This window comes from Pelodiscus sinensis, chromosome 10 (assembly GCF_049634645.1).
Source record: "Pelodiscus sinensis isolate JC-2024 chromosome 10, ASM4963464v1, whole genome shotgun sequence".
Lineage (NCBI taxonomy): Eukaryota > Metazoa > Chordata > Testudines > Trionychidae > Pelodiscus > Pelodiscus sinensis.
In genome coordinates, this window is record NC_134720.1 from 7,948,945 (window position 1) to 7,971,489 (window position 22,545).

At 48.3% G+C, this 22,545-nt stretch overlaps 2 protein-coding genes across 7 annotated transcripts in view; one reads left to right on the forward strand and one right to left on the reverse strand.

Moving 5' to 3' along the window:
• The window catches only part of LOC142830741 (uncharacterized), a 34,309-nt gene extending 22,677 nt beyond the window's left edge, over positions 1–11,632 (reverse strand). For 2 of the 3 annotated variants that reach the window (XM_075937473.1, XM_075937472.1), the window contains exon 1: positions 11,379–11,632. The gene's annotated coding sequence lies outside the window, so the exon portion shown is untranslated. The remainder of the gene's footprint in view (positions 1–11,378) is intronic. The other variant, XM_075937471.1, reaches the window with a different exon arrangement.
• YEATS2 (YEATS domain containing 2) overlaps positions 11,538–22,545 on the forward strand; it is an 82,450-nt gene continuing 71,442 nt past the window's right edge. For 3 of the 4 annotated variants that reach the window (XM_075937461.1, XM_075937465.1, XM_075937464.1), the window contains exons 1-3: positions 11,911–12,102; positions 12,461–12,748; positions 14,882–14,999. In XM_075937461.1, the coding sequence (XP_075793576.1) occupies positions 14,900–14,999 (100 nt within the window). In that variant the 5' untranslated portion in view covers positions 11,911–12,102; positions 12,461–12,748; positions 14,882–14,899. Of the gene's footprint in view, positions 11,561–11,910; positions 12,103–12,460; positions 12,749–14,881; positions 15,000–22,545 lie in introns of those variants that run through there. The other variant, XM_075937463.1, reaches the window with a different exon arrangement.

The window sequence follows — 22,545 nt, forward strand, 5'->3', positions numbered from 1 at the left end:
CATTTTTAAATACTTTGTTTGTAATGGGAACTATAAAGTTTACGATGCCAGCAGTCTATCTGCCCCATCAGTGTTTCACAATAGGGCCAAAGAGTGGATAAATCCCTGTAATATGATACTTTGTATCAAGATCTTGTCCTTTTAGATATATCTTTAAGTGTTCTTATAGAATCTATGTAACATTTCTGCTATAACTTTGTATTAAGATATATAGCTCTTGTAAAGAAAAAAAAATGTCTTTTGAGCTCTCCCCTTTCCTTGATTGTCCTGTTGAAATGAATGAGGTGTGAATGGAGAATGAAAGGGGAGCACCTCCAGCAGCATTTGCAAGGGTGGAGAAGGTCTGGGAGCCAGATCCAAGACAATACCTGTAAAGTGAGCTCATTAAGAAGACTGGACAAATAGAGGCCTAGGGAGTCAAGCAGCAAGTGCCTGCCCTTGGAAGAACTCTCTGTGAAGCAGCATTAAGAAAGGCGAGGTGATAACTAATTGGCTGCATGAGAGGGATAAATATGAGACATCTTGCAGAGGGACCCCGGGTTTTCGTCTTGTCAACATGGGAGCATAGATCTGGATCTGCAGAAGCCGGGCTCCACCCCTCCCCCATCTAACTCACCTGGCCAGTGCAGTTAGGGGAGCATAACAAGACAGTGTGTGCTTGTGTGTGTGAGAGTGCATGAGTGTAATGTATCCTATGCATATGATAAATATTGATTGATCTATGTATGTTAAATAAATGTGGCGTGTTGCCATATCCCCCTGAGAAAGATCCCGGGTGCTTCTTTTCAGCACAACAAAAGTGTCTCCTGTATCATTAGTGAGAGCCAAATTAATCTTACTAACACACTGAAAATGGGTTAAAACTCTGCAAAAAATGAGTCAGCTCTGTATTGGCAAAATTAATCTCCCATAAAAGAGCAGATTGCTGTCTGCAAAGCAAAGCAAATCAATACATCCGATGGCCTCTGGGAACTGTTCTTAGAATACAGGCAGTCCCCGGGTTACGGACAAGATAGGGACTGTAGGTTTGTTCTTAAGTTGAATCTGTATGTAAGTCGGAACTGGCATCCAGATTCAGCCGCTGCTGAAACTGATCAGTTTCAACAGCGGCTGAATCTGGACACCAGTTCTGACTTACATACAGATTCAACTTAAGAATCCCAGGCGTCCCCAAGTCAGCTGCTGCTGAAACTGATCAGCAGCTGATTCCAGGAAGCCCAGGGCAGAGCAACTCTGCCTCGGGCTTCCTGTAGTCAGCCGCTGGTCAGTTTCAGCAGCGGCTAACTTGGGGACGCCTGGGGCAGAGCAGCTCGGGTGCTGCTGGGTTGGTCCAGTAGCGCAGCCACTCCTCGGCGCTAATGGACCAACCCAGCAGCACCCCAGCTGCTCTGCCCCAGGTGTCCTGATTCAGCCACTGCTGGAACTGATCAGCGGCTAACTTGGGAACTCCTGGGGCAGAGCAGCTGGGGTGCTGCCGGGTTGGTCCAGTAGCGCCAAGGAGCAGTGCTGCGGGACCAACCGGCAGCACCCCACCTGCTCTACCACTAGCAGCTCTGATCTGGAAGCGGCCGCGGGTCCGGCCCCGGGTCCTCTGCCGCTTTGCTCCCCGTCTCCCTGGTCTGCTGGCTCCCCCCAGCAGACCAGGGAGACGGGGAGCAGCTTTTCTCACCCCGGAGGAGGCGGGCGGTGGGACCAGGCGTCCCACCGCCCGCCTCCTCCGGGGCGAGAAAATCCCCGTTCGTAACTGCGGATCCGACATAACTCAGGGACTGCCTGTATCTTGAAAATGCTAGATGCACAACATTAATCATTTCAGCGACCCACACCCCTGCTATTCCCCATTTTTTTCCTTTAGGTAGAGAACAGGGAGAAAATAAAGCCAAACTAAAACACGTACATAACATTCTTGAGAAAAAGGTAATAAACTAAAACAATTTGTTCATATGAGTTGTCCCATTAACCTTTATTGACTTAATAGAGAATAATTGTATAAATGATTGCAGGATCAGGGCCAGAACCTACAAATATTTTTTGCCTATTTGTGCTGAAGCCAAGTAGAAAAAAAGGTTTGCAGGATTGGGTCCTAAAGATAATACAACAGAACCTTGGCTGATCCCAATTGCAAATTAGCAATAAAGGACTAGATTCTTCATGAGTCGTGGGGGAAACTGCTATCCAACAAAAGTAAAGGTATGACAGTTTGCAAGGGTCAACCTGGATTAGCCCTAAAAGACTTCCAGTGGACCAGCTACTACATTTGTCACTTTTTGCAACATAAGACTGTAATTAATCGGTATTTATGTTGTTTGCTTTAACCTATAAATAGCACTTTAATTTCCTTTTCCTAGTTAATAAATCATTTGCTATAGGATTGGCTGCCAGCATTGTCTTTAGTATGAGATCTAAGGTGTAAGTTGATCTAGGTCAGGCTATGTCTGCACTGGCGCGATCTTGCACCAGAGCTATGCAAGTGAGGCTAAGCGTGGAATATCGCTGAGCCTCACTTGCATATATAATGAGCCGCCATTTTTGCAGAAGAGGCTCTTGTGCAAGAAGGAGCTGTCTACACAGCCCCTTCTTGCGTAAGAAAAACCCTCTTGCGCAATGCTGCTGTGCTGATTATCTTCAGGAATAATGGCATTGCGCAAGAGGGTTTTTCTTGTGCAAGAAGGGGCCGTGTAGACAGCTCCTTCTTGTGCAAGAGCCTCTTCCACAAAAATGGCAGCTCATATATGAAAGTGAGTCTTGGCAATATTCCACGCTTAGCCTCACTTGCATAGCTCTGGCGCAAGATCGTGCCGGTGTAGACACAGCCTCAGTGTTTCTGAAAGTGCTCTGTGAAACTACTTTGAAAAACATTTACTGGCAGTGCAGCTCACATTAGCTCTGTTTTGCTCTTTGCAGCGGGAAGCCGCTGGCAGCAAATGCTCCTGTTAGTTTCTCTTACTCCTCATGCAAGCTGGCAGGTTCAAAGTCCCCTTCCACCCTGGGAGAGGTGGGATAGCCAACACAAGCTGCCCCAGAGACCTGGCTCCCAAATTAGGAAGGCAGGATAAGGGAAAGGCTCCAAGCCCTATCCCCATTCCAGGGCCCACACTACCTCAAGGGTTTCTGTTATCCAGCCTTCCTGGTGTGGGGGCCAGGTCTATTCATGGGGAGGCCTGTGTTGGCTGTCCCCCTGCAGACTTGAACCCACCACCCCCAGCACTCCCCAGGCCAACTGTCCTATCCCCTAAACCACTCCAGAATCCACTTCACTGTTCCCCCTCGCAAATCACTTATCCAACCTTCCCTATGGCAGGAGCCAGGTCCGTCCATGGGGCAACTAGTGTGGGCTGTCTGTCCTCTCCCCAGGTGGTCTGAGGGAGGAAGGGGAATTGAAGCCACCACCCTGCACTGCCTAGGCAAATGCCATATCCCCTAACCCTCTCCACCTCCCTATCTTTTGGGCATCCTTTATACTGCTTTCCTATTGTAGGAGCCAGCACCACTCCTGGCCCAGCCCTTGTTGCCTGTCCAGCTGCTGCCGGAGGGGAATGGGGGAGGGTGAAGGAAAGAGGACAGGGGAACTTAAACCCACCACCCTGCACTCCCCAAGCATATACCATATCTCCTAGGCCACTCCATAACCTATCCCGACAGGCTACCTTCAGTGGGTCTCTTATCTGGCCTTCATAATGGGTGAGTGAGGTCACTCTGGAGTGGCCTAGAGGATAGGGCATTTAGTTGGGAAGTGCAGGGTGGTGGGTTCAAATACTGCCCTATCCCCAAGCTGCAGCTGGATAGTTGGCACAGGCTGCCCCAGGCTGCCCTAGGGATGGACCTGGCTACTGCATTAGGAAGGTAGGATAAGGGTTGAGTGACCTACAGGATAGCACCCTCCTCAGGTGAGCGCAGGGTGATGGGTTCAAGTCACCTCCCTTCACCCAGGCAGTGGCTGGGTTGCCCCAGGTTCCTGCATTAGGAAGGGCAGATAAGGCACAGGCTGAAGAGAAGGGGGTGGGTTCTGCCCTGGCTTAGGGCATTTGCCTGGGGAATGCAGGGTAGTGGATTCAAGTCCCCACCCAAGCAGCAGCTGGGCATCCCCAAGGGCAGACCTGGCCTCTAGGTTAAGGAGGCAGGAGAAGGGACTGACTGAAGATTGGGGGGTGGGGTGAGTTCTGGAGTGGCTTAGGGGATAGGGTATTCACCTGGGCAGTTCAGGGGGGTAGGTTCAAGTCCCCTCCCCACACCCAGGCTGTGGCTGGGCAGCCAACATGAGCCACCCCAGGCATGAACTTGGCAGCTGCATTACAAAGATAGGATAAGAGACCCACTGAAGGCAGCAAAGCAGGGTGGGCTCTGGAGTGGCCTAGAGTATATAACACACTCACCTGGGGAAGGCAGGGTAGTGAGTAGTAGGTTGCCCTGGCCTCCCACATTGTAAGGGGCAGGCTGGCTGAAGATAGGAAGTTGGGGTGTCTGGATTGGCTTAAGATAGCATTTCCCAATTTTATCTGGCCATGGAATCCTTTTAAACTCAAAAGAATTTTGCAGAACCCTAAGAACAGTCTTTTATTTATATATATATATATATATATATATATATATATATATATATATAGCGTGTTTGAAGTACTCACAGTTTCTTTAAAGTTCCTTCTTTTAGCCAATGATCCATGGGGAATTTTCAATCATTTAAATTCTATGTGTAGATACTATTCACTTGTCATATTATTATTATCAACCTAAGTATCATTGTTATGTATTGTCGATATGTAGAGGAATCTATCAGTGTCAATTTGTATTTGGCACTGTTAAATTTTGAAAAACAAGAAATCACACGACTATACTGAAGTAAAGTATTTGCGAGAGCACTGCCTGCGCATTCCCATACAACCAACTGGTTTGACAGCTGAATCTTCGACTTTGTCCAACACAGCGCTAGTATATTCGTATTCAGTCACTCATGTGATCCACGCTCCCTGAGTGTGAGTACAGGATTTACAGTGGAATGTAATAGGTGATCGCACCACTGACTGACTGCATGCACAGTACTGAGTAGCAACATCATCATTCCCACTCTCTGGCTAAGCTGGCATTATACAGGGACACTTACGAGTCTCAATGCGTGGATGAGACGATGGAGGAGGGGTTTAAATTTATTAGGAACTGGGGACACTTTTGGGAGAGGGGGAGCCTATACAGGAAGGATGGGCTCCACCTACACCAGGGTGGACCAGACTGCTGGCACTGAACATTAAAAAGGCCGTAGAGCAATTTTTAAACTAGGAGATGGGGGAAAGCCAATTGGTGCAGAGAAGCACGTAAATCGGACAGAGACTCCTTAGAGGAGAATCCATTGATAGAGATTCTCTAGACTGTAGTCAAAGGGAGAGGAGAGGAGAGAACAAACAAGGGGCCAGAGCAGACAAACAACCACGTATAAAGGAATCTAATACATCAGGAAAGGGCAGACAAATAAACAATGGCAAATTTTTAAAGTGCTTCTACACAAATGCTAGACGTTTGACTAACAAGATGGGTTAACTAGAGTACCTTGTATTAAAGGAGGAGATTGACATAATAGGCATCACTGAAACCTGGTGGAATGAGTGGCACTATATGTGAAAGATAACGTAGAATCAAATGAAATAAAAATCTTAAATGAATCAACATGTCCAATAGAATCACTATGGATAGTAATTCCATGCTCCAATAATAAGAATATAGCAGTAGGGATATATTATTGACCACCTGACCAGGACAGTGATAGTGACATTGAAATGCTAAGGGAGATTAGACAGGCTACCAAAATAAAAAACTCTATAATAATGGGGGACTTCAATTATCCCCATATTGACTGGGTACGTCACCTCAGGAAGAGATGCAGAGATAAAATTTCTCAATGGCTTAAATGACTGCTTCTTGGAGCAGCTGGTACAGGAACCCACAAGGGGAGAGGCAATTCTCAATTTAGTCCTGAGTGGAGCGCAGGATCAGGTCCAGGAGGTAACTATTACAGGACCGCTTGGGAATGGTGACCATAATATAACAACATTTAACATTCTGTGGTGGGAAGAACACCTCAGCAGTCCAGCACTCTGGCATTTAATTTCAAAAAGGGGAATTACACAAAAATGAGGAGGTTAGTTAAATAGAAATTAAAAGAAACAGTGACAAGAGCCAAAACCCTGCAAGCTGCATGGAAATTTTTTAAAGACACCATAATAGAAGCCCAACTTAAATGTATACCCCAAATTAAAAAACATAGGAAGAGACGTAGAAGAGTCACCGTGGCTTAACCACGATGTAAAAGAAGCAGTGAGGAACAAAAAGGCATCTTTCAAGAAGTAGAAGTCCAATCTCAGTGAGATAAATAAAAAGGAACATAAACACTGTCAAATTAAGTGTAAACATGTAATAAGAAAAGCAAAAAAATATTTTGAGAAACAGCTAGCCAAAAACTCAAAAAACAAAATGTTTTTTGCAAAATGTTTAAGTATATTAGAAGCAGGAAGCCTGCTAAAAAACTAGTGGGTCCCCTAGACGATCGAGATACAAAAGGAGCAATCAAGGATGATAAAGCCATTGCGGAGAAGCTAAATGATTTCTTTGCATCAGTCTTCATGGCTGAGGTTGTTGGGGAGATTCTCAAACCTGCACTGTCCTTTGTGAGAGATGAATCTGAGGACTGGTCTGGATTGAAGTGTCATTAGAGGAGGTTTTGGATCAAACAGAAAAACTTAACGTTAACAAATCACTGGGACCGGATGGCATTCACCCAAGGGATCTAAAAGAACTCAAATGGGAAACTGCAGCACTGTTAACTGTGGTTTGTAATCTATCCTTTAAATCGGCTTCCGTATCTAATGACTGGAAGATAGCTAATGTGACAGTGACGGCGCGTTGGGGGTCCCCTACTTCCTGCACCCCCGAAATGGCACAAACAGACTCCACCAGCCAGTAGAAAAGAGGTGGTTTATTGCTTCTCCAGGATACAGGACAGCAACAAAATGGCAAATGAAGTTTAATGTGGATAAGTGTAAAGTAATGCACGTTGGAAAAAATAACCCCAACTATACATATAATATGATGGGGGCTAATTTGGCTACGACAAATCAGGAAAGAGATTTTGGAATTATCGTGGATAGTTCTCTGAAAACTTCCACACAGTGTGCGGCGGCGGTCAAAAAAGCAAATAGAATGTTAGGAATTATTAAGAAAGGGACAGAAAATAAGACCCATAATATCTTACTGCCCCTGTATAAAACTATGGTACATCCACATCTTGAGTACTGTGTACAGATGTGATCTCCTCACCTCAAAAAAGATATTTTGGCCTTGGAAAGAGTTCAGAAAAGGGCAACTAAAATGATTAGGGGTTTAAAACAGGTCCCATATGAAGAGAAGCTAAAGCGACTGGGACTTTTCAGTTTGGAAAAGAGGAGACTGAGGGAGGATATAACAGAGGTATATAAAATCATGAGTGGTATGGAGAGGGCGAATAAAGAAAAGTTATGGATTAGTTCCCATAATATAAGGACTAGAAGACACCAAATGAAATTAATGGGTAGCAGGTTTAAAACTATTAAGCAAAAGTTCTTCTTCACGCAGCACATAGTCAACCTGTCGAACTCCTTGCCAGAGGAGGCTGTGAAGGCTAGAACTATAACAGTTTAAAGAGAAGCTAGATAAATTCATGGAGGTTAGGTCCTTAAAAGGCTATTAGCTAGGGGGTAGAAATGGTGTCCCTGGCCTCTGTTTGTCAGAGGCTGGAGATGGATGGCACGAGACAAATCGCTTGATCATTGTCTTCAGTCCCCCCCCTCCTGGGCACTTGGTGGTGGCCACTGTCGGCAGACAGGCTACTGGGCTAGATGGACCTTTGGTCTGACCCAGTACGACCATTCTTAAGTTCTTATTATTTTCACTTCGTGGAACCCCAGGGTTCCACAGAACACCATTTGGGAAACACTGGCTTATGAGATAGTGCCCTCACCTGGACAGCAGCTCTGACCCTCTCAGGGGCTGCAGGGACATGCCAGTCACTTCCAGGAGCACAATTACCCCAAGGATAATTACGCCAGATATGACAGGATTGTCATTCTCTAAAATGCCTGACACGCGCACGCACACAGTGTGAGAATGTCAGAGATTTGCCAAGCTCCCTCCATCCCCTTCTCTCTTTGTGGAGTACAAGGGAGTGTGTGTGTGTGGGGGTGGAGAGGTGGAGTGGGAGGATACCCTGATATCAGCTCCCTTTCTTCTCCCTCCCCCACACTGCACAGCAAGCAGGAGGCTCCCAGGGGGCAGCTCCAAGGCAGAGAGTAGAAGCAGCATGACAGTGGGTGGAGGGGAAACTGAAGTGCCAGCACTTGAGAGCTTCCCCGCCAAACCAGTCAGGACTCCCCCCATCAGAGGTTCCAAGATTTACGGTAGCGCCTGAGCTACTGGTTGGTGACCACTGCCTTACAGACTCCTGTCTGATACGGACGCTTTGCGCCAGAGGCGTAGCGAGGGGGTTATGCGCCCGGAGGCAAAGGAAAAATTTGCACCCCCCCCCAAAGCCATGTGGCATGGACCCAAACCTGGTGCACAGCTAAGGGGAACTTGTACCGATCTTCCCTCACCCTCTACAGTCTGGGGCCGGGCTCCGACATGCACTAACCCACCAGTGGAAATGGAGGATGGCCAGGCTTGGAGCAGGGTCAGGCTTGGAGCAGTGAGGCAGGGAGGAGGCTTCAGCTGCCAGTGGCAGGTGGAGGAGGAGCACATGAGCTGAAGGGATAACGGGGGGAGCAGAATGGGATTAAATTGGAGCTTCCCTAGCATGGTGCACAGGGGCAACTGACCCCTCCAACCCCCTTGCTACGCCACTGCCCCCCTCCTGCAGATCTATCAACTTACGCATGTGCAAGATCTGTGAGAGCCGTCCCATGAATCTGCAGTTAGTGTCTGTGGCACCTGCTTCTGGGTGGTGTCTCAGTGCTGCCACATTCACCTCCAAAGAGGGGGCTTCCCAAAGCAGGCCCTTGCTGCTGATCCCCAAGGCATCCATAGGTCCAGTCTCCTTTCAATGGGCCCATTGATCTTTGGTCTGGCTTCCATCCCTTCTCCAATCTTTGCAACTGCCCAGAGGCGCTCACCTTCCGCCTTATCCATTCCCACCTCATTCATCCCACAGGGACAGTCTCTGCCTCACTTGTCCTAGGGACTATTCTACCAAGACGAAATACAAAGTTTCCATGTAAAAGGACTCAATATAAAGGTAAAAACTTCAATGAGAGAATGATTAATACAGAGACGTGTCTACATCTGCTGCAGGGAGTCACCTCTGCCTGCCTCCACCCCTCTTCCCACAGAGTCTACAGCCCCATTGCAAAGTGGGGGAGGGGAAGAAAAGAGGCTGAGGCCCATCCAATGGGACTGAAGCAGTCATGAGCAAGCCATGCCTGGGAGCCATTCTCCTGTCCATTGCTGGTGCAATGTTGCTTCAGGCACGCTGAAATGAAGTCACCTCTAGGGTGGGCTGGACAGCTGTTTAACACTTGCACAGGTTTCAGGCAAGGAGCAGTGCGGGCTGCCTTCCTGCAGAGCCCCCATCAGAACTACTGTGCACTCCTGGCTTAGGAAAAGAATAAACAGGAGGATTGGAAATTAACCCGCCCAGTCTCACATCCCTTAGGCAGTGATTGAGCCATCTACATTAGGCCCCAGCTGGAGTATCATGTCCAGTTCTGGGTGCCACATTTCAGGAAACGTGGAGAAACTGGAGAAAGTCCAGAGAAGATCAACACAAATGATGAAAGGTCTAGAGCACATGAGGTATGAGGCAAGGCCGAAGGAATTGGCCTCGTTTACCTTGGAAAAGAGAAGACCGAAAAGGGACATGAGAGCAGCTTTCAAGTATCTAAAAGAGTATCATAAGGAGGAAGAGGAAGAAAAATTGTTCTCCTTGGTCTCGGAGTTTAGGATGAGAAGCAATGGGCTTAAATTGCAGCAAGGGAGGTTTAGATTGGGCATTAGGAAAAACTTCCTGCCTGTCAGAGTGGTTAAACACTGCAATAAATTGCCTAGAGAGATTGCGGAATCTCCATCACTGGAGATATTTAAGATCAGGTTAGAAAGACACCTGTCAGGGATGAGCTAGGGCAACTCAACTTTGGAAGCCCCAGGGGCCACACTGATACTTACAGAACATGCTGAGCGCCTCAACTTAAGTGTGGTTGCATATGCAAGCAAATATATACAAATAGTTTCTCTCACACTGACAGGCACGAATACAAAGATTAAGGGAAGACTACACAACACACAAGCCCCATTAAGTCAGTTCTGCTGATATTAATAAAATTCAATATTTACCCGATTTCTACCCATGTGACAGCACTTTTCATGAGCAATGACAGTCCCAAGAATTTAACTCCTAAAACACATATCAACAGAAGATCATTACACTACTTTTTTGTTTTGGCTCCCACTCGCTGGCCATGTGTTGATCCCCACATAAATCCAAATTGCACCACGGGGCGCAAACAAACTGGCCGTGGGCAGCATACCAAGTTATTAATAAATATTTTTAAACCTTTACCTTTTCTCTCTGCTGCCATGTCTCCTCCCTTGCTCCATCATCTCCCCTGGTGCCTGCTGCCCCCCCCAACTCCTCACCCTCCTCTGCTGCCCTGACTCCTGCCCTTCTCACTGCCCTCAGCCCTCCTGTGACCTGCCCCCCTCCACCAGGCCTTCTCTCCCCCCTGTGCCCACTGCTCCAGTAGCCCCACTCTGATCATGTGAGCTACCCCTTCTCATCCCCTCTTCTAATACCTCCCTCTACACCAGTGGTCCCCAAACTTTTAGAGGATCCCGGGCGGCCGGGGCCACTCACGCGCGCCCGGGCACCCAGGGGGCAGGGCCACGCGTCCTGGGTCATGCCAGGGGCAGGCATGCCCTTGCACCCGGCGCCGGCATGTGCCCCAGGGCCGGGGCCGTCCGAGCGCCTTGTGCCGTTGGCCTGGGGCCGGGGCCGCCGCCCGAACCACGTGCCTAGGGCCAGCACCGGCGCCCACATGTGCCCCGGGGCTGGGGCCGCCTGAGCGCCGCACACCCGGTGCCCGTGCGTGTCGTGCACCTGTGGCCGGCGCCTCCAGTGTGCCGTGCGCTGGGGGTGGGGGCTGGCCCAGGTTGTCAGCAGGTGCACACAAATGCCCCGGCGGGCACCACATTGGGGACCACTGTTCTACACACCTGCCCTGCCTCTCTCCTCTGGTGCTGGTCCCTCCCCTGCAGGTGTCTGCGCTTCTGCTTCACCCCCCAGAATCTCCTGGCACCTGCACCCTCCTGGTACTTCGCACAAGCCCCTTCCTCTCTCACCCCTTTCTCCTAGTTTTCGCCCCGCCTACCTTCCACTTGCCGGGCCGGGCTCTGCACTCAGGCCCCACCAATCCCTGGACTCGACCCGGCTGCGAGGCCACGCGGCACCGCGCACTTTTAAAGTCCCGGGCCGTGACGTCACGCTTGGGTGTCTCCCCGGTCACCTGGAAACGCTGCGCGTGGGGGCAGCCGCAGCCGGCAGCGCGCGCAGGTAGGGGGAGCAGACTGAGCGCTGCGCGCGGCAGGGACTGCCCGGGACCGCCAGCGAACGCGCCGCCCGTGCCAGGGGAGCCTGCGCTGCTCTCAGCCCGGCCCGGCGCCCGCTCCCCTGCGGCGGGCAGGGCCCCTCCTAAGGAGTCTACGCTGGTAGCGGCCGGCCAGCGCCTACCCAGCGGCGTTTCCTGCCCCCTCGGGGGTCTCCAGCCGGGCAGCCCAGGCCCCGCAGGATACCGGCTGGCTGGAGGCGCGGCCCCGCTGGTTACGCCCTGAGCCGGGGCCCGGAGCCGGGGCTGAGCTGGCAGCGGCCCCGCCGAGCGGAGAGGCGGGACGGGGGCACGCTCGGCCCAGGCTCCCATTGGAGCCCCGCGGCCCGCCCCTTTCGCCGCCATCCGCCTGCGCGGCTCCCGCCCTCGCGCTGACGGGCAGCCGGGCAGGGCGCTGGGCTGATGGCGGCGCTCGCTGAGGCGGCGGCTGCACGGGGCGGCCGGGGGCCGCGCTGAGCGCGCGGGGCCGGTGGCGCGAGGAGCGGAGCCGGTAGGCGGCGGGGGCAGCGCGGGAGCGGCCGCGTGGCTCGGGCAGCAGGCGGGGCCTGGCCGGCGCCCTGCCCCCGTGCAGACTCAGCAGGGCAGTACCCCGGCCCCCCTCGCTGGGGGGTTGGTGGGGCCGAGCTGGCTGGGGCGGGGGCGGGCCCCTGAGGGGCCCCCATGCGCAGGGCGCCGCAGCCGGGCCCGCGGCAGACACCAAGGTGGCCCGTTTGCCTCGCTGAGTGCGCGGCGGGGAAGGGTCGTGCCCGGCTTGCAAGCGGCCATGTTCTCCCCTAGGCCGGGGCACGGCAGCCTCGTGGGGCCCTCGCCCTCTGGGCCTAAGATTTTGTGTTTCTGTCTCATTTCAGACTCGGGGCTTGGCTCCCCTGGAGACTCCAACGGCACCTGGCGCGAGCGGGCACCAACCGCAGCTGGAGGCGGAGGCGTTGATTGAAAGTCATTCTTATTGGGACTGTTTTAAACTGCTTTTGTTAACACCCATTCAACTTCTGCAACAAAGGGGACATCTGTTCGAGATTCAGCACTTCGCTCCACTGTGAAAAGGGAGGCCAGTTTAAAATCCACTCAGGCTTTCCCCCACCCGTTCCCTAACCAAGGCAGAGGAAACCAGACTTTTAAAACCTTATACTTCAAAGGTAAAAAAGTAAAAGCACGTGTAAAGTGTTTATTGGCACCTGGCAAAAGTGTGCAGCTAAGTTCAGCCATGTTTCTCTGCAGCACCTAATTGTGAAAAGGCACTCATTTTTAGTTCTAGATACTGTTCACACAAACCATACGGACAAGCTGTCATTCTATTTTTACTGTATTTCTATTGAAATGAGAAATGCAGAATTGTATGTTAAAGCAAATCCTTACATAATTTAAGATCTCTAATGGCTTGTCCATGTGGGAGACTTTTCTAGTTATACCAGCATAACTCACTCTGTGAAAAAGAATAATTAACTTTTTTTGGTTTAGTTTAAACATAAATAAAACTGGAAAAAGACACTTCATTCTAGAACAAAAATATAAAATGGGACAGCTGCACTGGATTGCTTGATGTTCCTTCCCTCTGGGTCCTTTGGTATTGGCTACTGTTGGAAGACCGGATACTGGGCTAGATAGACCATTGGTCTGACCTAGTATGACCATACTTATGTTCAGGGATTGACAATTACGGCAATCTTCTCACCTCTGGTGACTAGATTTTAGTATGGCAGTGCAGCGCAATCTGTGCATGCACAGTGTGCCAAACCACACGGCTGGTGAGCGGGGCTCGCCGCTGCTTGTCAAGCCCTGCTTATGTTCTTACATTATGCCTTTAAAATTTTTAAAAACAACAAATAGTCTAGTAGCACTTTAAAGGCTAACAAAACATGTAGATGGTATCATGAGCTTTCATGGGCACAACCCACTTCTTCAGATGACAGGAATATTAGAAGTCCAGATCCAAGAATAAATAAGGGAAGGGGGACAGGGGAAGGATGAAAAAAGAGAGACAGTGAGTAGATGGTTCAAGTAGTTACAAGAGGCTGATAAGAACAAGAAGCTGGTTGGTTAAGTCATAGGATGTGGAAGGTAGTGTGCGGGCCAGCCAATGTCCCTGTTCATACCATTTGCATAAGAATTAAACTTGTGAATGAAGTTAAGTTCCAACCCTTCTCTGTGTATTTGGCTTGTGGAATTGGCCTGAAACAAAATGGTGACTTGCAGATCCATTAATGATTGTCCAGGCAGATTAAAGTGTTCTCCAACAGGTTTTTGTGTATTGCCTTTTTTGATATGATTTGTGTCCATTAATTCTTTTCCATAGAGACTGTCCAGTTCGGCCATTATACATTGCAGTGAGGCGTTGCTGGCATATAGTGGTTTAAATTCACACTCTACCTCATATCTGCATAACTTTCCTAACTTTTTCCAGTAATGTTGCTCTTTTTCGATCTTTGAATATGCTAAGGTCCAAATAAGCAACAGATATGTTTGCCCAGTTTGTTGATTAAAAGGAATGATTCAATTTGAGTTGAACAAATTAGTGTCTAATAATTAGGTGATGTTAAGGATACAGGTGACATTCTGGTCAATATTCTAGCTTAACTAGAATTGTGTATTGGTTAGTTAATCCAGGCAAATTTGGATTTTCTCTAAAGGCTAAAGAAGCATTGATGCTCCAGCAATAAAGGATTGGGTGTTTCAGACAACTGGAAACAGGACTTGGAGCTTTCACTTCAACTGATAGCAAACATCTTTTGTTAGTTTGTGAGGGGAAGGTTGGCAGTCCGAGATTACTTCTGATGGGACAAATGTTCCTATTACAAGTCCATGACAACTGGCTTCTTTGTTAGCCGTCTTGGCAAAGGGGACTAGGAAAAAAGGGCATGGAAAATGAATGCTACTCTCACCATAAAAATGTTCCTGCCAGGTGAGGAATTAGATATATCTTGCACTTCTGTAACTTCTGACTGCTTTTTGGTCTGACATCCCTGTATTCACTTTTTAAAGGTACCACTTCCTGCATTTGTAGATAAAAGTGTGGAGGTGGAACTGCACTCTTGGATTATTTAATAGCATGTAAAAAAGTCAGAACAGGGATGATGCAGAGTTTTAGAACTGAACATTTTGATAAATCACAACTGGGAGCAATAAGGGAAACAGCTATTCAAAACATAGCTTTTCCTCCTTTCTGAGTTGGAGGGCAGACTTCCCCTATTAAATCATGTGGCTTTAGAGGCCTGAAGTCAGTTTGAGTGTAGGTGCCGGTAATAACATGGATTCTTTTTTTCTCCTTTCAGGGGAGCAGTTGACCTACCATGTCTGGGATCAAGAGAGTGATTGAGGAGAAGGACCCGGACTATGAGGAGATTTCAGTCACACAACCAAATAAACGTCACAAAGCAGTTGAACAGTCAGGTAGGAACTGTCTGTCATGGAATCTTATGGAAGATAAAACTCTCTGTACATACTGTACCCTCTGGAAAACTGCAGGCATTGAACTCTATTATCTAAGCAGATGAACTAGTATTCCATTAGAATTACAGTGACTACAGATAAAGACTACAGGAAGCAAATAATGAATGCACAAAAAGTCTGAGGTGTAGCTGTGTTACTCTGAAACTTGAGGGTGCCCCAGTGCTACTCGTTTTGAAAGACTAACAAAAATATATAGTATCATGAGCTTCCATAGGTAAGACCCACTTATCAGATGAGTTGGAGTGGAAATAACAGAAATCAAAGATGTATAACAGCAAAAGAAGTACCTGTCAATTGTAGGGCTCATGTTTAATTAAGCTAATTTAGTGGGCTGGATGTGCCCCATTCATTGCTTTTGATGTGAAAATGCAGATGTCAAAGGGAGGGGAAATTGGCTTTGTACTGTGATAATCAGTTAATGTCTTTATTCAAGCCCAGAGTAACAGTGTCAGATTTGTACATGAATTCCAGTTCTGCAGACTCTCTCTATAACTGGTGGTAAAATTTCTTTGTAGAAGAATGGCTGCTTTTAAATCCATGATTGAGTGACCAGGTTGGTTAAAATGTTCCTTTATAGCAGGGATCGGCAACATACGGCACATGTGCCATAAGCATGTAGTGGGGGGACTTATGCTGCTGTTCCAGCCTGGCGTTCACCGCGCAGCAGTGAGGCGCAAAAACAAGCTCCGACTCCTGCGCACTGGGCCCTTTCAAATGTCCTGAGCAGTTGCACTCAGCTGAGGCACGGTGTCTGGCCAGTCACAGGAGCTGGAGGTACGGATGCTAAGAATGCTCAAGCTGCATTCCTCGTCCCTCGCCCCCGCTCCCCGTGAGAGTCAGTCATCTGTGCTTGTTTATGGCAGCTCTGTGCGTGACTTGCACGTGCTACAAGCTGCTCCTGATGTCCCTTCCCCTCACACCAGCGCTTGTGGCGCATGTGAGGGGAGGGAGAAGGTGTGGGGCAGCCTGCTCGGAACTTCAATGTGTTGAGGGAGAAGGAGGGTCTGCTGCCTTACCGGGTCTGCCTGGGTGGTGGGGCTGGGAACTACGCTCATCCCAGGGCGCAGGGAGGGCCCTCCCCCGCACTGTCATCCCAGGGTGCAGGGAGGGCCCTCCCCCCTCCCCCGCATTGTCACTTGTTTGACTCCCCCTCCCTCAGCCCATGTGCAGGGATGGGTTGGGCGAGGGACACGGGCAGGAGCATCTGGCTCTGGGTGGTTCCTGTAACACGTGAGACGACAGCACCAGGCTTATGAAGAGGCAGAGCAAGCGGTTCCATGCGCTGTTGCCCTAGCATGGAGCCGCTTGCTCTGCCTCTCCACAAACCGGTCTGGCGCACAATCCCTTCTGCACAATCCCTTCCTCCCCATCCCCCTAGGGGAGTGGCAGCATAATGATGCACTGGTCGCAGGCTTTCCCTGCTGCTGCCCTTGGTCGGGCAGTGGCAGCAATGGGGGTGCAAAGCCAGGTAAGTGTCCCCTTGCATGCCCAGACCCTTACAATCCAGTCTCCCTCACCACCTCTCCCCGACTAGGACCTTCATGCCCCCAGCTTGCCCCTACACCCTCCCTTGTTCCTGTATTCCATCCCCCAGCCACCACCCTGCTCCTACTCCCACCTTGTTCCTGCATCCACCATTGTTCCTGAACCCACCCTCCTGGCCATACACACTGCACCCTCCCTTGCTCTTACTCCCTCCCCCTGGCCATACACCCTACTCCCAGCCTGCTTCTTCATCCCATCTTCTGCTCAGATCCTGCACCCACAACCATATCCCACTCACTGGCAGCTCTGTCCTGCACACTGAAGCCCTCATTTTTGTCTCCACCCCAGAGCCTCAGGGGGTCCACAAAAATCCACTAACTCTGAAATCCCAGAAAAGTAAATCTGACCTATGGGAAGCCTCAGTCCTCTCTGTCCCTTCCTTTGCTCTGTGGGGCTGGAATGCCAGAGGAGTGAGATGTCTCAGTTGGGGGGCACATGAGTGAGGGTTTGGGCTTTTTGGAGGACTTTTTTTTTAACTTCTCACGTGTGTGGACCCCAACTGATTTTTTTTCCTGTTGGCCAGTGGCCCCTGATCCCAAAAAGGTTCCCCACCCCTGCCATAAATAAGGAAAACATGGGGAACTTTTGCATTGGACATAAATTAATATTTTACTTTATCTAAAATGAAGTTTGATAAACTAACATGAGAAAGTTAAAACACTTAAATTAAACCATTCTCCCTAGCCGCAGCACTAGCAAAATGTCTCAGGTGTAATTATGTAATTAACAGTGAGTTTCCATTGGCAAGTGGTGGTCTGCAGAAAGATTTGCATTGAGCCAGGTGGTCCATGGGCCAAAAAGTTTGAGAACCACTGGGCTAGAAGGTGAATGCTGCCCAGGCTGCAGCTCTGGGGATGGATGGCGGCGGGGGGGCTGAGGGGAGAGGAAAACACGTGGGCGGATGCCCCTACTCCAAAGCCATTTTGGCCCTTGGGTGCCTGGATTCCTGGCAGGAAGGCCAGGGTGCCATGGACCAGAACCCTGCCCCTCCCCCAGACTCCACCCCTGGCAGGGCTGGACACCCCAGGTTTACCCACCCACTCCTGCTTCGCCGTTGGCGATCCAGCATGCCCCACCCCCCTGCAAGATTGGAGCTGGCTTCCTGTGGGAAGAGGGGAGCCCAGAGGCTCCGTGCTGCATCCGGCTTCTGGGGAAGTGCATAATCATTGCTGCTCCCCATAGGAAAAGCGGGAGCAGAGCCCAAGGCAGGAGACCAAGGAGAGTGCATAGTGGAGAGAGCCCCTCCTACTCCCCAGGAGAATGGCACAGCCCAGGGAAGGAAGGTTAAATCTTGGCACGCCACTTTAGAAAGGTTGCCGATGCCTGTTCTGTAGGTTTACATGTGTTACCGTTCCTGATGTCTGATTTGTGTCCATTTATCCTTTGTCACAGATACTGTCCTCTATAGCCAGTATATATGGCAAAGGGGCAGTGCTAGCACTTGATGGCATATATTACATTAGAGCAGTGGTCCCCAACACGGTGACCGCGGGTGCCATGGCGTCCGCTGGGCCATTTGTGTGCCTGCCGAACAATCTGGGCCGGCCCCGCTCCTGGGCGCATGGCACATGGGCGGTGCTGGCCCCGGGCACATGGCACATGGGCGGTCCCTACCCCAGGGTCGCTGCACATGGACAGTCCCGGCCCCAGGAACATGGGCAGCCCCTGCCTTGGGGTCGCGACACATGCCAGTGCCGGCCCCGAGCGCATGGGCGGCCCCGCCCCCGGGGTTGCGGCAGCCCCAAAAGTTTGGGGACCACTTTATTATAGAGGATGTGCAGTTGTATAAGCCCCTGATGTGTCTTGGCTTATGTGGTTAGTTCCTGTGATGGTGTTGCTTGTATAGCTATGTTGACAGAGTTGGCAACAGGGTTTGTTGCAGGGGTAGGTTCCTGCATGAATGTATTTGAGGTGTGATGTGTGGCCGCTGGTATTTGCTTCAGTTTGGGAGGTTGTATGTAGGCGAGGATTAGCTTGTCTCCCAAGGCCTGTGAGAGCGAGGTATCGTTTTCCAGGATAGGTTGTAGATTGTCAATGATGCACTGGAGAGGTTTAAACTTGGGGCTGTAGGTGTTCTGTTGTTTTCCTTGTTGGGCGTGTCTTGAAATAGCGGACTTCTGGGTACTTGTCTGGCTTTGTCAGTCTGTTTCCTCACTTCCCAAGGTGGGTATTTAACTTTTAAGAATGCCTGATAAAGATCCTGCAGTGTTTGTCTCCGGTTGTGGGATTGGAACAAATCCGGTTGTATCTTGGCTGTAGACAATCGATCATGTGATGTGTCCTGGATGGAAGGTAGAGGCGTGTAGGTAAGAATACCCATCAGTAGATTTCCAGTAAGGGGGGGTGTTTATGTGACCATCTTTTATTTGTACTGTTGTGTCAAGGAAGTTTCTTTTGTGTGGACTGGTCCAAGGTGAGGCTGATAGTGGAGTGGAAATTGTTGAAATGCCTGTAGAATTCTTCAAGGGTCTCCTTTCCACAAGTCCATATGATGATGTCATCAACGTAGCTCAAGAAGAGAAAGGATACTAGGGTTACATCTAAACTACACCCCTCTGTCGGCAGAGGAATGTAAATTAGATGTATCGAAAGTGCTAATGAAGTGGGAATTTAAATATCCCGCACTTCATTTGTATAATGGCAGCTGCCGCTTTTTTCGAAACGGAGCTTTTCGGAAAAAACCCAGCAGTTTAGACAGGGAGTTTTCCACAGGATCTTTCGAAACAGGGCATTTCTGTCGAAAATGCCCCGTCTAAATTGACGCTTCATTTGCTCTTTTGATGCATCTAATCTACACCCCTCTGTCAGCAGAGGGATGTAATTTAGATGTAGGGACGAGAGCTGAGGAAATGTTCGAGGTCAGCCATAAAAATTTTGGCATAATGTGAGGCCATTAGGGATGTTAACAAACACTTACTTTTGTAAATGTGTAACCGCTGAATTTTTTTTACATGCAGTTCCCATCTCCTTCTCCATCCAGAACTACTCCCATCCTGCTGCCTCTGATACTGTTTTTCCTTGATGGACCCAATCGCTATTATGGCTGAAGGTTCTAACTTTCAGTTTCCAGGAGAATAACTCTTACTATATGAGATTTTGCAAAAACTAGATGAGCTATATTTGGATTTGCATTAGTGAAAGGTCACCCTGACCTTTATATCCAATGTTTAATTACCTGGATATCTCATTCTGATACCCAGTGTCTGATACCATGCTAGAGATTAAGGTGTCTGAGTGAGTCTCTGGCTTTACAATGCACTATTGTTCTAACTAATTACTGAGCAGTGCCTAAAACTCCCCCAATTTCTTTTTGTGAAACATGTCCTTTGAATCTGAGTTAAATTACAGTTCAGTCAGTTCCATTTGCAGACTGGAAGGGACATGATCCACATTAGCAACAAAATGGTTTTTGGGAGGATGTTAATTGTGTGTAACTTGAAGTTGAAAAAATTTGTCCTCAGAATTTTGGAGGTCCAGTAATTTTATAATTTAGGCACATAGGAGTTGAGCATTGAGATTTTCTTCCCGAGTCCTTCAGAAGTGAATTAGTGTTCTCTTCTCTGGGTATGTCTACACTTGTACCCTCTTTCGAGAGAGGGATGCAAATGAAGACATTTGAAATTGTAAATGAAGCTGGGATTAAAATATCCCAGGCTTCATTTGCATATTCGCGTAATGGTGCTATTTTGAAATAACCACGTCTTAACAGCGTTTGTTATTTCGAGAGAAAACCCATTCTCAAAATAACCCTTATTCCTCATGCAATGAGGTTTACCAGTTATTTCAAGAGAAGGGTTTTCTCTTGAAATAACCGTGTCTTAACAGCGTCTGTTATTTCAAAACAGCGCTATTTTGAAATAGTGCCATAATGGGAATATGCAAATGGAGCGCGGGATATTTAAATCCCGGCTTCATTTGCAATTTTGAATGTCTTCTTTTGCAGGGCTCAACAAATAAAACAATCTAGTCGCCCATGGTGAGTAGATTGCAACCTGGAAGAGCTGGGTTGGGCGATCTGGACAACGCGGCTGGCAAGCGGGACTCGCTGTGGTTCGGCGAGCCCTGTTCTTTTGCATCCCTTTTTCAACAGATGTTGCAAGTGTAGACATGTACCCTCTGAGCGGTGTCACAAGTGTTTTGATTTATTTGAAAGACTTTCAGATCTGTTTAAAAGTGGGAAACCAGCTTCTCTTTATCTTGCAACTTCAAACTGAGATAAATTTTAAATGTTAGAATTGCAAAATTCCACAACTACACTGGATTTTTTGTTCATGAAAATACTGATTTCATTCCACAAGACGAAGAAATGTTTCAGTGAATTTCCACAAGTAAGGCCAACATACTTTGCATCCTGATATTCTGCATCAGTTTTCTTCAGAAATGCTTGCAATGAACAGTGATTCATTCCAGGTACTCTGAGTTTACAGTGACTCCTATGGCTTTCATTACATTTTGCCAAGTTTAGACCTTTGCCACACAATGTTGGTTAATAATACAATGCAGTGCTATTGGCCTTTCAGTGATACAAGATTTGCCAGCCTTATTCACCAGCCAGTCAATCCAGTCTTGTGGTATGCCATGTTCTTAGTGTCTGTCCATTGTCACTGTGTCGAGTTGATTCCAAAACAGACCAACTTCCTTAATAATGTCAGCAAATCTGCAAAACCAGTCTTTCACCTATAGTTTTCCCAGGAATTATCTGTAGTACCGCAAGCTCGTCAGTGGCTTGAAATGCCTAGTCTATTCCACAAATGAAATTAGCAGTTGAGCACTGTCAGTAATGTTGCTTTCATCCAAAGCCACTGAACAAACCTCAACATCTTGGATTTTTTCCCAGGGCCATTCTTTTAAATATGCAGCGATTGCTTCTATTCTACGATGAATAGTCTGGCGAATTGCAGCTTCAGTAAGGTTCCTTTAATCGGAACATGTTTCCTCCATAACTACTTCTTTATGAATTCCCTGCCAGAACAAGATTTAGAATTAGTACCCAGTAAATACACAACACAGTAGCTTGCCTTCACTGCTACTGCATTTTCTTCTTGTCGTATTCCGAGCATTTGCTGTCATTGTCCGATCTCTTTGCAGTTCATTGTGTATCATACTTTCCCCTAGGCTTTGTGCAAGAGTGTCTTTTCATGTTATGTTTCTTCCACGCTGCAACTGTTTTACAAATGAGACATAGTGATTTGCCTTGATGGGTATAAATTGATCAGTCCACCTGCCCTGAAAAACACATTTAATGGACATTTTCTGTTTTGTTGGTTGGTGTTTGTTTTTTTTGGTGCAGCGTCTGCCTTTACCTCCCAGTCAAAAGCATTGCATCTGGGACAGACTACTGCTAATCTGCACATGTCTGAAGGTGTCTGCCTAAATTTTTATACCAAAAATCACTAAAGAAATATGTGTTTTTAATTGGTCTGGTTAGCCTACAGCTGAGCTGCAAATGCAGTGTTATTATTTACAGGCTTGCACTTATATGAAACATGACTTTTTTATTAAATCCATTCTTTATCACATTTTTTAGTATTTCTTTGTGCAAACTAAAGTGATGTAAACATAAGAAATGCGAATGAATCAGCCATTAGCATCTTATATTGAAGCAGGCCACAGGCTTTATGAAGTGCTGTGGTAGGTCTGTTCTATATCAAACGGAGTATTGGCTTCTCTTTCCCATCTATAAACTTCCCTTTTTTTGGGGGGGGGAGGTCTGCCCCCTCATCCTCTTTGTATTTTGCTTGTATATTTGTCCGTGCATGTTGTCTTCTAATGACTGTTTGTGTTGCATTTTTTCTCAGTGTTGTATTAATTTTCAGATGATATAGTAAACAGTCTTGTTACAGGACTCCCATCTCAGTGCTTATAAGAGAAAAATCCTTGTGGAAAACAACTTGTATACATATTTAAGTAGGGATATAAAATCCCATTTACTCAGTTAACT